This window comes from Magallana gigas, chromosome 4 (genome assembly GCF_963853765.1).
Source record: "Magallana gigas chromosome 4, xbMagGiga1.1, whole genome shotgun sequence".
NCBI lineage: Eukaryota > Metazoa > Mollusca > Bivalvia > Ostreida > Ostreidae > Magallana > Magallana gigas.
The window spans coordinates 49,030,480-49,045,021 of record NC_088856.1 but is presented as its reverse complement, the minus strand read 5'-3'; the positions used below and the strand labels follow the sequence as shown (position 1 = coordinate 49,045,021).

The following is a 14,542-nucleotide window of genomic DNA, read 5'->3' as shown; positions in this document are numbered from 1 at the left end:
ATTTTCAAATCTTACAATATTTAACAAAAAAATAGGCTAAGCTTTTAAAAATATTTGGAGTGGTGACAATTGTAAAACCCCCAGCAGGATTCAAACTCGTGACTTACAGATTCATAGTAAGCCCTCTAACCCACCGCGTTAAGCTGGTAGATGACAATACACGTATTCGGAAAGAAACTTCTTACCACGTACTAATTGCACTTGGTTTTATTGTTTATTTCGATAAACAATACGTCACAAGATGGAAGTGTCCCATACCACCTTAAGTTACCTGTAACATCTACTGGTACACAGTGTTGAAAAATATTACATTGTATTTTCATGTAACTTACTGAATTACAAGCTTTATTTATATAAATCGTATGTACCATTAGATGCAATGTGTCGTACAATGTAGACTTGCACATAATTTTGTCAAAGGAGCACTTGATAAAATACAAGAACAATCCCTGGTACCTGGTAATTTATGGGAGCAAAATCACAGATAAGGGTAATAATAAAATTAAAGAAAATGAAGAGGTGGGGCAGCGTGAAATAATGTAAAATCAAATCATGAGGAGAGAAAACCATGATAATAAAATCTTGTTGAGAAATCAATTCCTATAAATCCACATCAAACTGAATGCTTTGTTATTCTTTGTTTATTTTCTTTTTAGTTTGTATTATAAAATAACCAATCATTGGAACATAGCTTACCTGGTGAATAAAATTATGTATTTTTAACTGGGTTTTCCAAAGGAAAAATCGGGTTAATGAAATCACGAAAATGGCGGGCGGGCGGCTGCCAAAAGGATATCCTTATTGTACAGATACCTCCTCCTACAGTTTTAAGGATAGAAAATTGTTCTTTAGCAAATCAATTGGACATATATCAGAGGTGTGCATATTACTTGGGTTTTGATTTCTGATAATTTTTGAAAAACAAAATACCAGCTGTTGAACTTATTCATTATTGGGCAAAGTATTGCATATAGAGTACCCCATTTCTTGTGATTGGTAGTGTTCATCAATTCAGAGTTGACAAATGGATGATAGATACTGTTCACACAAAAGAAAGCCTGGTTTGCTGTCACATTGACAGCTTTTTCTTGTTAATAACAAGATAAGGAAAAACTCATCATAGACTGGTCACTCTGTTTATAAAAATTGAAGGCAAAAAAATTCCATCAATTCATTAGATTTATTCGGGAATAGGCATTACAGAAAAAAAAAGTGTATAATAACTTTCCAAAAATAATAATCATAACAATAAATAGGATAAATCAAGCATATTAAAAAGAGCAGAAAATAAATTTATATATTCCATTAATAAATATTTTATAATGATCACTGTAATCTGGAATATTTGAATAAGTTCCATCTACACATGCGGCTTGAGAATTTAACAAATATGCAATTATTGCCATATCAAGTAAAGAAAGCTCCACCATCTATTAGTTCAGTACAGTAGCATAACTAGAATATACATGTAGAAGTCAATAATAATATTCCGCATCCTCTTCTGTAACTGATTTAATCGTCCCATTCATCATCATCATCGTCGATGTCCGATTCATCAGAATCGTTGTCTGCAAAACAAAGAGCCAATAATTATCATTTAATGACTAAATTTAACTTCTTTAATTTCTTGACACCTTCTTTAGAAACCAATATCAATATATGTTGTGAAATATGGTACACATTTACATAGATATGAGAAAACTTTACATTATTTTGATTAAAAAAAAAGAAGATAAAAAATCAGTAACAATTTTGATAGAATGGAAGGTTTTTTGGCAGTAAGAATATTTTAGGAATTTTTGGGAAAGATTAATCATGATTTTGAAATAGACACATATTATGCACAATGGTATCAGTGATCTCTAACATAGTAGGTACTCATTACTGAACTTAGGCCACAATAAAATTGTTGTTTGTTTGGAATCAACTCCCGCCTCATTGAAGTACCCAGCTGATAAAATTTTATTAGCAACAACATAAAGGACTTCTTCTATGGAAATTTTTATTTTATTTTTTTTTTTACCAATATTTGATAAGTTTAACTTAAAAAAAATGTAAAAAAATAAAACTCCCTCCCTCCCTCCTGGGTCAAGAAATTCCCAGGCGGTAATCCAAACAGACATTTTTTTAGGGATGGCCTTACCCGAGCCCTGGATCTGGGCGCTGCGACTAGCCAAGGCCTTGGCCAGAGCTCCCACAATTCCCCCTTGTTCCTCCACCACTGCTGGGCGAGAATCAGCCTGGTGCTCAACCTGTGCAAAAAAAAAAAAAAAGTTTTCTTTAAATTAAGCTTTGAATTCTCAATCTCATGCCCTGTATTTATAAATTTAAAAGATTGACACAAAAGTGAACACTGCATGGGCAAATTTTAATAATAGCCGCTATAGGAAAGTCTTAAAAATCAAATGTAAAGAATTATGAACATTTGAATGAAGCATACAAAATACATATGAGTAGATTGAATATTGCAATGCATGACAAACATGAACTGCTTATAACAAGCTAATTATAAAACTCTAAGAACTCACGTGTTTCAGATTCTTCCCCTGCTTGATGGCGTTCAACAGGTTGTCTCTGGCGTCTCCCCCGGAACTTCTGCTCTCATTGGGAGTGCTCTTCTTCAGACTGGTCCCATCCCTAATGGACTCCAACAGAGCTCCCCTACCGGCCCCTCCTCCCATTGGGGGTGGAGGTGGAGCCCCCGGGGCAGGGGGAGGAGGAGGGGGTGCTGGGGCCGGGGGTGGAGGTGGTGCATTAGGGACACCTACTGGAGGTGGTGGGGGGCTAGAAGGACCTTTGAATGGTGGGGTGGGAGGGAGCTGTCTCTCCCTCTGAGGGGGAGGGGGAGCCCCCATACTGGTCTTCATGGGCCTCGTTGGTGGGGGAGCCTGTTGTCTAGCAGGAGGTGGGGGTGGGCCCCTAGGGGGCATAGATGGGGGCCCAGGGGGTGGCCTGTGTTGTTGGCTTGATGGGGGCGGTGGAGGTTGAGCTGGAAAAAAAAAATCATATTAATTGTTATCACTTTTGACTTTTTTCTTTTTTTGGAATATGAAAATACATTTTTAGCACAATAACCACATAAGTATATATTAACATATATGACAACACATTTTGAAGTAGATGACATAAATATTTATATATCTATAACTGAACAATATCTGAAAACCATTATCTTTTGTTGTGGGAGAGAAAAAGTAATTACTGGTAAAATCTTTTTGATATTTGATATAAAACAAAAAAAATTTCTGAGACACCCGACATTTACCTGAGGGGGGTGGGGGAGGGGGAGGCCCGATCTTCATTTCTTTCTTCACTTGTTCAATCCCGCCATTCTTCTCCACAAAATCGTAGATAAAGTCGATGGTTTCCTTGTCCACCACGTCGTTGTCACTGATTCCGACAGAGTAGAACAGATTCTTCATGTCTTCATCTAGTTTCTCCATCTACAGGAAAAACAGCATATCCTAGGTTAATGTATAATTTATACTGTAGATTTCCCTAATTAAACGCGAGGAGGAGTTAATATCCATGTTAAATCAAGAGAAGCACATCTCGCGTATTTTAAAATCTCTCTTTTATTTTTATGACAGATGTAAACTAAATAATTATGATACAGATATGGTGTTCATGATTTTATATTCTAATCTCACGATTTGATGCTAAACGATTAAATTGCAAAATTAAGTACACACGTAAAAATAGGAATCTACAGTAAATACTGTGGTTTCATTAATATTCGTTGAATACCAATTTTCGTGGATTTCGTTGTTTAGTTGATCCACGAAATTAGATGTTCAATGAAGTGCAATTTTTATAAACATTTTGTATCGATAGGGTCATTGGCCACGAATTTACGTATCCTTGAAACTGTAATTTTCACTTTATCAATGAAAATTGATGCCCTTGAATATTAATGAAACCACAGTAGTTACAGGAAGTAATTAAGGATTCATATGGTTCATAACATTATCTGATTTATCAACACTAACAATAAGTAAGTTAGATTTCCCATCTAGAGAAAAATCATCAAAGATTATTCTATCAAACAGCTAAAAAGTAATCTCAATTGGTCTTGAAGTTAATATTTACAAATTTGTACAAAGTTCCACCCAGTTCCCACCTCAAATCCTTTTTCTGGATCCCAGCCCACATGATTGACATGACGGAAGTTGGAGGGAGTCCCGATGTCCTCCTTCGTCAGCTTCTTCTTCTTGTCTTTTGTCTTGTTTTTCTTTGATTCCTTCACCGTGTTACTTCCAGACGAAATGTTGATACTGCTGATTGGCTGAGCAGCTGGAGTAGGTTGCTCTACTTTACAAGAAATTTATAATAATGTTAAATTTGGTGTTCGCCTTAGAAGTAAATTAGTTCCACAAAATCAATATATTAAGATTCATAAAATCTTTAAGGCAAAGTCTATGTTTGATAGGATACATTATATGTCTTACTTTATCTTATTTTTAAAAGTGTGTACTAATTCAAAATATTGAACCCAAATTTCAATTAAAGCTTCAACTTTTTAAAAATTAGAAGATCCTGTCCACAATTTAACATCACTTTGATAGTATATTTATATAAGTAATAAGGAATCATTCTTCGAGTATTATGAGGTGATAATATTCGTCGGGGTGTGATCAAATTCAATAAAGCCCGAGGGGCTTTATGATAGATTTGATCACACAGCGACCGAAATGATCACCTCATAATATTCAAAGAATGATTCCTTATTACTTATATTCATATAATTTTGTGCCATTGTACGATTAAATTTTTAAATATATGAAAGCAAACCCCGCTGGTGCCTCAATTTGGCGTCATTTGAAGTTATGGGTTTTATAGTACGAAATCGATACGTAGTGTTATCACAGGCAAAGACACTGGAAAATGTAAATATACTGTTTTATATGTTTCTAGATAAAGCAATAGCGGTCATAGGTGTAGATTGTGAGTGACAAGAGAGTTCATACCAGGAGCAGTGTTGACCTGGGCCTGCTTAGCCTGGGTGCTCGGAATGTTCTGCGACTTCTGTTGGTTCCTCTTCTCTACAAAAGTTATCTCTCTTGTTACAACTGCAGTTTATATGTATGTATATTAAGCCAAAATTAAGTCAATTTTTAGTTGAGCAGCAGGATAGCATTTATTGTTTTATTGCAAGATTTGAACAGGAGACTGACATCATTTTCTATTTCAAAATAAAGAAAATGAGTTACCAGTATTCCCCTTTTCTTATAATTATGGCAATAAAATAAGACAATGTGAAAGCTTTTAAGGTACGGTACTTCACTACACCGAGACATATACTTTTTAAGACACTATGTCACAAGATGGCGATTTAAATGTTTTGATAAACTGTTTGTATCAATTGATTCAGATGTTTATCATAATAGCTCAGTGGTTAACGTATCAGGCTTGTGAACCACATGTCATGAGTTCGAATCCACCAGGGGCTTTTGTTCATGTTTACTAAATGAAATTTATATAAATTTCATCTTTTTTCTTCTAAAATTGCACAACTTTTCGCCTATTTGACATATATACTTCTTATTCATCATGCTATCTATCATAATCAAGTAATTTTCTGCTGATTTGAGAAACTATTTCAAGGTGTAGTGAGGCCCCTTAACCTGATGCGGCAGCACCTGAGAAATTTTTCACCCACATTTTATGCTTTATTTTTTCACAGATTAGGAAAATTCTGAATTCCATTGACACGTTATAAGTATAGTATATATTGTAGTAAACATTGAGTCATTTTTCATATCAAAATGCCATTTCAAAATTTTTACCCAAATTTTTTTTCATTTGGTATGTGCATTTTTCCTGGAGTGCTTTTGACTTTTGAAAATGTTATTTAGTGTTTGAAACACCTGCTGCAAAATCGATGCAATAATAATGTACATGTAAGCCACTTGCATTGTAGCCAATTTTACAGTTCAAAGAAATGGATTGAATTTCTCTTAATATCTCAAATATTAGGAATGTGAATAATTAATATGTAAAATTCCAGTACATGTGTATTATGTCGAATCAAATAAATTCCTGAGCAAATTGGCCAAATTTTTAAAAGTTTCATTGGGATGTTATTTTGTTGATTACGTGTTAGTTTAATAAATAAAGATTGAGTTTCATAATTCACTTAGGATATTAATTTTATGTTAAAATATGGAATTTTCTAATGATTCCATAGTATATTGTATGATATATTGCTCTCAAGCAACCCGTGTCCCCCTTCCTGTTATCTTACCCATTCGTCTCTTGTGTCTCTCCAGTAACTTCTGCTCCACGCTGGTCTTGAACTTGGCAGCCTCATCTTCACTGGCAAAATTCAATCCCGCTTGGGCAGTCTGCAACATAGAATTGAAAATATATTAAATCTATTCATCACAAAAGACATTTTTTCTATCTTAGGACTCATCTTAACAATATCTATTTGAAATTTTCTGCATATTTTTTCTACTTGCAGCTGGTGATAAAAAAAGCAAGCAAATAAATCAAGTAACAAAAGTACAAGGTAATTATATTAACCATATTGCATGAATGTTCTAAAGTTATTTAACACTGACTCAAATAAATTATTTGAACGATGTGGAATTACTTAATTTTCAAATTTTCACTAACCTCTCGAGAAATTTTGGAAATGTTTTTAATAACGTACCTCAGCTTCAAAAGTATGGAAATAGTCTCGAGGTGACTTGTATCGAAACTGGTTGTAAATCTCCTGTTCCCATACACACTGTCTTGACTGAAAAAAATATGAGCTGTTCTATAGCATAAATATACTTATCATCTTTTTTCCTGTCCACATTTGGTATGATGCTAATACATCTACCGTATATGTCATGCACCTGTTGACGTTTGAGATTTCCATAAATAAATAAAAAATTCATATAATAAGTTATTTGGCAGCAGTGGACGAGTCTCAAAATCTTGCGTACATCATGAAGTGTATGTTGTGAATATAAATATTGGTAATAATTAACATTATTCAATGTAAACTTCCTGAAAAATTTCCCCAATGCAAAAATTTTCAGTTTACAGTGTGTTTGCCTATTTGGATTAATTTCTTATTGCTTTAAATTATATTAAATTAAATTGAAATGCATAACACTATATTTGCATTTCCATTGTTCTTTCCCACTGTAAGCCAATACGGAGGAGCTGCAATTATTTCTCTATAATCGCAATTGCTCTGTCTTTATACTATGACGTCATAAAGGTGTAACGTTATATATACTTTTCCATGACGTTATAGATTTAAACCACTATACGAAACATCATGTGTTTTTCTCCAACTCCATTAAAATTGACGTAATTAATATTAAAACATGTTTTTGATAACATTTTAAAGGAATTACTGTTATAACATATCATTGATTCTGTTAACAAATCTATGTGAATTAAAAAGATACATTACAGTCTGAATGTTTACTTTTGATGTAATAGCTAAATGTCAAGGTCTAGGCTAATACAGGGTATTTGCGAGTGGTAAAATGATGCAAATATAAGTAATAAACAACGATTACTTAGTGAACATGGCGTTATGAATAGCAACAGCTCTGCTGGCATATTTTCCATGATGCGCTAGCGCGCATCATGGAATATGCCAACAGAGCAATTGCTATTCATAACGCCATGTTCACTAAATAACGTAGTTTATTTCTTAAATGACAGTACTAATGAATTTTCATATTTTGATTTTGTATATCTATAGTATTTGCATGACTGTCTGAAAAATGCATTGTTAGGGTAGACATTGAAAATAGAGGTATAATATGAAAATATGTTTATGCATGAAAAAATTAAAAGTCGGGTTTAAATTTGAACAGTCAACTTTATAGAAATTATGTGCAGTGATTTTCAGGTAGATAAGAAATTGAAGAAGAAAGAGGAAAATGGTGAACTATCAGGGGACTTCAGTAATTATATAATTTACACAGAGTAAGATAAGGCTGCAACAAAAAAATAAGAACAGGTCCAGGATCAAAAATAGAAAATTAAAGCTTATACTTTGTAATTTTATTACATAGCCAGGTATTATGTACCTTAAATACGCACTTTTGGTTAAAAGTATATTGCTCTTCGGTCGTTGACACAATTGGAACAAACAAAGACATGTGACAGAAACCATTTTATGACATGTCTACATCAATTTCATCAAATTATATCAAAATCGAAACAGATCAATTGAAATCATGAATCACCGATACCGGAAACCATAACGACTACAAATCGCCGAGAAATATTACACCGCTACGCCTGTATCTTCAAACTTACTTCAAAGAAATAACATAATAATGTAGCGATTTTAACAACTCTCATATTAAGAAATCTGAATGTTCGTTGACAAAGACACTGTCCACAAACATCCATTATTCCTTTGTTTCAAAAGTAAAATCAGATGACATCTTCCACTTTTGCTTCAGGGGCTCCTCTTGCTGTTGATGAGTGCAAAAAGGTCATTGAATCATCTCCCCTTGTTTTGAGTGGGTTTAAACTGGTTCTTCTGGCTGCGACAAACACTTGTTAACCATTTGTTAATGGGCAAAGCTTTACTGTTGTGATGCAGATAAGACAATGGTCCTATGCCCTAGTGACCCTCTATCTGCACTGAGAACATCTCCAAAGGTGCTCTTAGTGTGCAGTTCTGAACATGAAAGTAATTACTGGGCAATGTTAAACAAAGCCATAGTCAGGAAAACTGTGGAAACATGAAACTCAATGCCAAGGTCTATATATTCTCACGTATCTTTAGAACACAATTATTTAAATAAAATGTTTTTATCAATATTGCTCGTTTGCCACATCTTTTTAAATTGGCATAATCACAAAATGTCAAAATTTAAGGAGCAGGTAAATTTCAATAATTACCTCTACTAGCAATTACAATTCACAATTAATTAAGAATTATGAAGAGTGTCTTTTTAGTACATATCAAGTTATCCGTAATTAATCACTTTGGAAATGGGACTGGTATAGCGTTTATTGTCAGATATTTAATCAGATGGTCTATCATTACAAAGTTGTCTTTATACCATTTCTACAATTTGTTGGAGTACCACAAATCTAATATCTTTTTTTTTCAACTCTTAGACTAATAATTTTGCTCTTAAAATGTCATAGAATTACAGGTATCTCCAAATTTCATATCTCAAGAAGCGCCGCTAGCTAAATGAACATAAGTTGGATAGGTCAAATAGTTTGGCATTAACCCTGTGTCAAACTATCATCATGAAAATGGTTTTTTAATTGCGACTTCTTGTGACTCTGGCTAAACCACAGGACATGTACGTATCACGGGACCACCGTATACATGTTAAAATGACGGACGAGCAGCTTACTAAACAATCATTTACTATGTTGATGCTTCATCTATTTGCGTTTTTCCCAACGGGTCACTTTTGATGAATTGTCTCTATAATTAGTAATTTTCTTAATAAAAAATGATTTAACCAAAAAAGTAGCCTATGGTTATTGGCAATTCACTAACAATGAGAAAAAAGGTCAAAAGGTTTTATAGAATATATAATTCATAAATTAAACAAATTTAGGGGAATGCTTTGGAATTGTAAAGGAAAAAAAAACCAAACACATTTTCAAACATGTACTGAACTAAATGACCTGTTTCAGATAATTACAGGGATGCCCTTGTTTTCAAAGCTAACTAATCAGATTACATTTACATTTTTTATTAAAAGGTTAAAGGAAATAGGGGAATCTTCTTTTTTTACATATTGAAATTCAAATTTAGATTCTAATGTTTTACAGACAAATGATTTTGGGGGAATTTTGACAGAAACATAAAACCGTAATTACCACTATCGGTAGCTTCATTGTCTATAAGTTAGAGCAAATTCTGTTCAATTAATAAAAAAAGGGACAAATGACAGATATGCAATAATATGCATGTTCATCAAAAAATGAAACGTTGTAAAAGAAATTGCTACAACATCAAAATGATATTATGTCTCCTCAAAATACACTATCATTCTTATGAATGTCAATTCCTTATTAAGGAAATCACAGTTTAATTTTCATTCCAAAGCAACAGCTAACACAGATGTGCATATTTTGGGACTCGGCAGACAAATTAAAATGAAATATACAACATGAGACCAACAAGGAAGTGAAAACCCCGAGCCCAGAAGACCTGCCATTGGTCGCTTTGAACGGCAGTGTTATGGCAACGTAGGAGTTGGGTAATTTGTCTGTTTTTACCAAAAAGCTTTTACCCCCCTTGTGCAAATACCGATAGCAAGGGTTTCCAGCTGAGAAGGGGGTCATGGGTAGACTTGCACCTCCATTCTAGGGTGATGGCTCAATGATAAACGTGAACTAAGAGCCCCTGTTCAAAGGTTACAATTACAGTTCTGAGACTAGGGTCTGCTGTCTGGCAAGATTGGTATTCATGAAGTCCAACATGAAGTGTTGTTGTGTTTTTTTAACAATAATGTAGAATGTTTTGGCTATTAAGACTCTTTCCACAAGGTTTTGTTATCAAAGGAGAAATGATGAAGGTCTTAACAAAATACTCTTGTTGCTAAGAAACTTATGCAAAATTTACATTTTTTTTTTCGGTTTGCACATCAAAAGACGGTGAACTTTTTTACTCAGAAATGCATATATCGGTTATCATAAATGCTTCAAGGAATAATGAAGGGGGAAAATGAAATATGGCGCAGAAAGGCGCACACCAAAAAATGCTTTGTCAATTAATGAACAATAGTAAAAAAGAAACCAAATTGTCTCCAAGAATAAAAATGATCGTAAAAAATGTAATTATCTTTTTGAGTAATTAAAAATATATAGCAAGATTCTATTACATATGTATCTTAAAGACACAAATACTATATATACAAATTTTCTATGTTGAAGTCAGGTGCACTGACTTTTTCAGCCATAAATTCACATTTTCTTTCCTCTGTCCTTGACTGGTCTGGAGCGCCTTCTTAACATGTTTACCTACTGTTACTGCGTAGTAGACACTGGGACATACAACCAAACTATTGCTGATTACAACTCCGAGACTCACCCTCAGGTCACCCACTAAGATGAAGAGAGACCTTCACTGGAACAATCTCAACACTACTTTTTGACCACAGACTTGATTCTATTCTTTAAGTCAGCAGATGAATGTGGATAAAAATTTTTTTATCCTTATGAAAAAAGATGTCGCCATTGGGGCATATGACCAGCTATTTCTGACCATAACAATATTACCTGTTCTCATATTCCAGCCAGATGAACAAATAAAGTACACGTTTTTTGTAGGGAAAACAACAACTATTGCCACAGTTGTCTGTTTTTAGTAGCCCTACACTAAGAATTTGCAGAACATATATTTTTTTTAATAGCATAAATCAACATTTTAAAATATGACCTCTGCCTGAAATCAAACCTCAGTCTTGGTCATGAATATATGCATTGTTTTTAACCACAAGATAACCTTCATTCTCACCTTCATCACAAGAAGCAAGGCCACATTCAAAAATTAGTTTGCCCTCTTTAACTCTTTGATGAAAAAAAATTCAAGACTCATAGACTTTCCATTATTAATTTGAAGCAAGATTTTTCTTAAACACACATAGGGGGTTACAAAAGAACCAATTTTCAAAGGTGGGGGCAGCTAATGCATTCATTTTTACCAGAGCATATATATAGCAAATCTATTTCTGACCATGACTCTGAACCTTACCTTAAGGTCATAGACGCGGATGAAGTACGACCTTTTGGGGTTGTCCTTGATGAAGCATGCGATCCCGGTCACCCTCTTACCCCATCGCTGTCTCATGGGAGCCTCAGCCAGGTATAACTGTATTACACCTGTAGCCAGGGTCTGAAATGCAATTAACAGATAAATAGCTAAAGTAGTTAGAGTCTAAAATGAAGTAAATAGATAAATAGCCAGGGTCTGAAATGCAATAAATAGATAAATAGCTAATGCAGCCTGGGTCTGTAACGCAATTTGAAAGAGTATTTACTAGTTTAGCCAGGGTCTGTTACAGTAATGTAATGGATAACTAATGTAGCCAGGGTCTGTAATGTAATAAACAATTACATAGTCAACATGATCAACATTGCACTTAACCTTATTGAACATCTCACATATTTACTGATAGTCAGTAATGGAAAACTCAGAATTTTTAATCAGAGTTATCTCCCTTAAGTTCAATCACTGGTAGGGACAGTTTTCCCTTCTAATAAATACATAATGTAAACTATAACAATCATTCAGCTGTTTTATTAGCTCAGTTCTATGATTTACCTGCTTATTTAATTAAGTTAAATCAATGAGAGAGAGAGAGAGAGAGAGAGAGAGAGAGAGAGAGAGAGAGAGAGAGAGAGATTTAAGTTGGTATGGGACATCTCCATGTTGTGACGTATTATTTATCAAATTAACTTACCATAAAATGAAGTCTCATTATATAAGTAGTTTCTTTTTCAAAATTGTCACCTAACAGTGTACATGTATCGCAGTGGGTTAGAGGGTTTACTACAAATCTGTAAGTTAGAGTTTGAATCCCTCTGTGGGTTTTACATTTTTTTTTACCTCTCCCAAAATTTTCAAAAGCTATTTTTTGGTTAAACAGTGTAAAATTTGAAAATTCTAAACTGGTGAAAGTATTCTAATTTTAATGTTAAAGTACTTTAATCCACATTAATATTGACAGATGTCTCATACCACCTTAAGAGAGATAATTAGCTACACATTACATAATTGTCACAAAATTTAAATTATCAGATAAGGGAGCAAAACATTATTAATTATTACACTCTAATTAAAGGGAAACACTACACAGACTACGCAACCTTCTGTGACCACAAAAACCCATATCACAAACGACTGGAGGGAACTTAATATCAAACAGAGACAAAGGCAAATCACACCTTTGTCATTTTGCTGCAGGAAACACACTTTGTGGATATCAAAGCCCAATAGTAACGTTATAAAGAACAGGTTTCCTGTGTTAAATTAAAACTCTATTGATAGGTTCCTACAATTACCGCACGAAAGTGTCTAAATTCATGTTGCTTCAATTTTGCTTTGTTCTCTGTAAAATGCAAAGTCATCTTTTAGTTAGATTTTTGAATTATGCCCTCTGGTATTTTTCTAACAGATATTGCATTATTTTATACAGAGTTTGAAGCATGTGTTGACATGAACACTAAAAATGGTTCAATCTTTCTCTATTTGTATCCAACAAATTATTAGTTTTTTATCTATACAGTACTACTGCTGTGATAATAAACAAATTTCAAATGTCTTAGATTTGCTTGCACGAGTGCACTGCATAAAGTTTTATCTAATTTGATTTTTTGAATATGAAATTAGCAGAATTAGATCGAACACTCGTCACACTAACTGACATGCATTGTTGTATGATATGCACATTTGCTTCTTCACACAGACTGTCAGAGGCAGTATATTAATTATTATATGATTCATGTTCATATATTGTCATATGTATTGCAAAACCATTTACTGTACATGATGTACTCTGTCCAAAGATGCTTATGCAACATATATTCCTAAATTATTTCATGATATTCACATATACCTTAGAATTTAAATAACATTCTTTCTTTTGAAGGAAAAAATATCAAGATTTGATTTTGAAATAGCCCCTCTATCTTGTCAAGATAAAGGACACAGAGCTAAAATTAATAATTACAACCAAATATAAGAACCTGGATGAAAAGTTGAATTTTTTTAAAGGTATTCTGAATACTTCTCTGAATGGAAAAAGGAAATCTTTGACAAATTTTCCTAATATTAAGTTGTGTTGATTCTTGTCGATTTCTAGAATACATGTCGAAAAAAGATTGAAATGTTTCCATATAAATCAGTTTCAACTAGACAAACTTCTTTTACTGGTATGTGCATATTTGTGAAAAAAGTCAAGAGTGAAGGAAACGGTAATCTATGACTGAGCGTAGTACATGTAATGGCAAATTAAAATAATAAACGATGGTACACTGAATTTTGAATGGGATGGAAGTTGTTTTATCAACAAAATATCACTTCGTCAAGGTCAGTACTAAATGAGACATATATGAACCAGGATCTTAGCTCTATATAGACACTGATAAGGTGATAGATAAATACATGACTGCAATATGTGAATGTGTATACATATGTCTGTAATTACACAATTAATTTTAATACAAATTATCAATGTAATTTGAATTACATTTACTTCAATGCATTAAATCAACCCTTCTTCAGGGATAATAACCATATCAAATCAGTATAGGCTGATATTATTTTTGTTCAATCAATTTTCCATAACCAGGAAGTCTCCCACAGGCAGATTTGACAGTTCTTCTCTAATATACAGTCTTACCATGCATCCTCTGCCTAGCAGAGCAAACAAAGACTCATTCTCATCATCTCTTAAAAGCAGCGAAGGGGCGTTCTTCTGTCTCTGCTTCGATCCAGACATGTTCTTTGAGTAAATTTATCAAAAAAGGGGGATGTTTCTTTCACAGGAAGCAAGTAAGCCGGAAGCCAGACTTTTAACGTACTACGACACAAGAAGTAGTT

General features: G+C 33.6%; 1 protein-coding gene across 2 annotated transcripts; it reads right to left on the bottom strand.

Moving 5' to 3' along the window:
* Window positions 1–1,165: 1,165 nt before the first annotated feature.
* Window positions 1,166–14,522, bottom strand: LOC105348313 (actin nucleation-promoting factor WASL). 2 transcript variants are annotated; one of them, XM_034450965.2, is made up of 10 exons: window positions 14,343–14,522; window positions 11,693–11,833; window positions 6,656–6,742; window positions 6,245–6,344; window positions 4,968–5,042; window positions 4,121–4,308; window positions 3,266–3,443; window positions 2,529–2,989; window positions 2,144–2,252; window positions 1,166–1,568 (listed from the first exon to the last, which is right to left on the bottom strand). In XM_034450965.2, exons 1-10 carry the CDS (start codon window positions 14,439–14,441, stop codon window positions 1,513–1,515), a joined length of 1,494 nt encoding a protein of 497 aa, XP_034306856.2. In that variant the 5' UTR covers window positions 14,442–14,522; the 3' UTR covers window positions 1,166–1,512. The 2 variants fall into 2 exon arrangements, with proteins under 2 accessions (XP_034306856.2, XP_034306855.2); XM_034450964.2 differs by having other exon boundaries at window positions 4,121–4,311; window positions 14,343–14,521.
* Window positions 14,523–14,542: the final 20 nt, after the last annotated feature.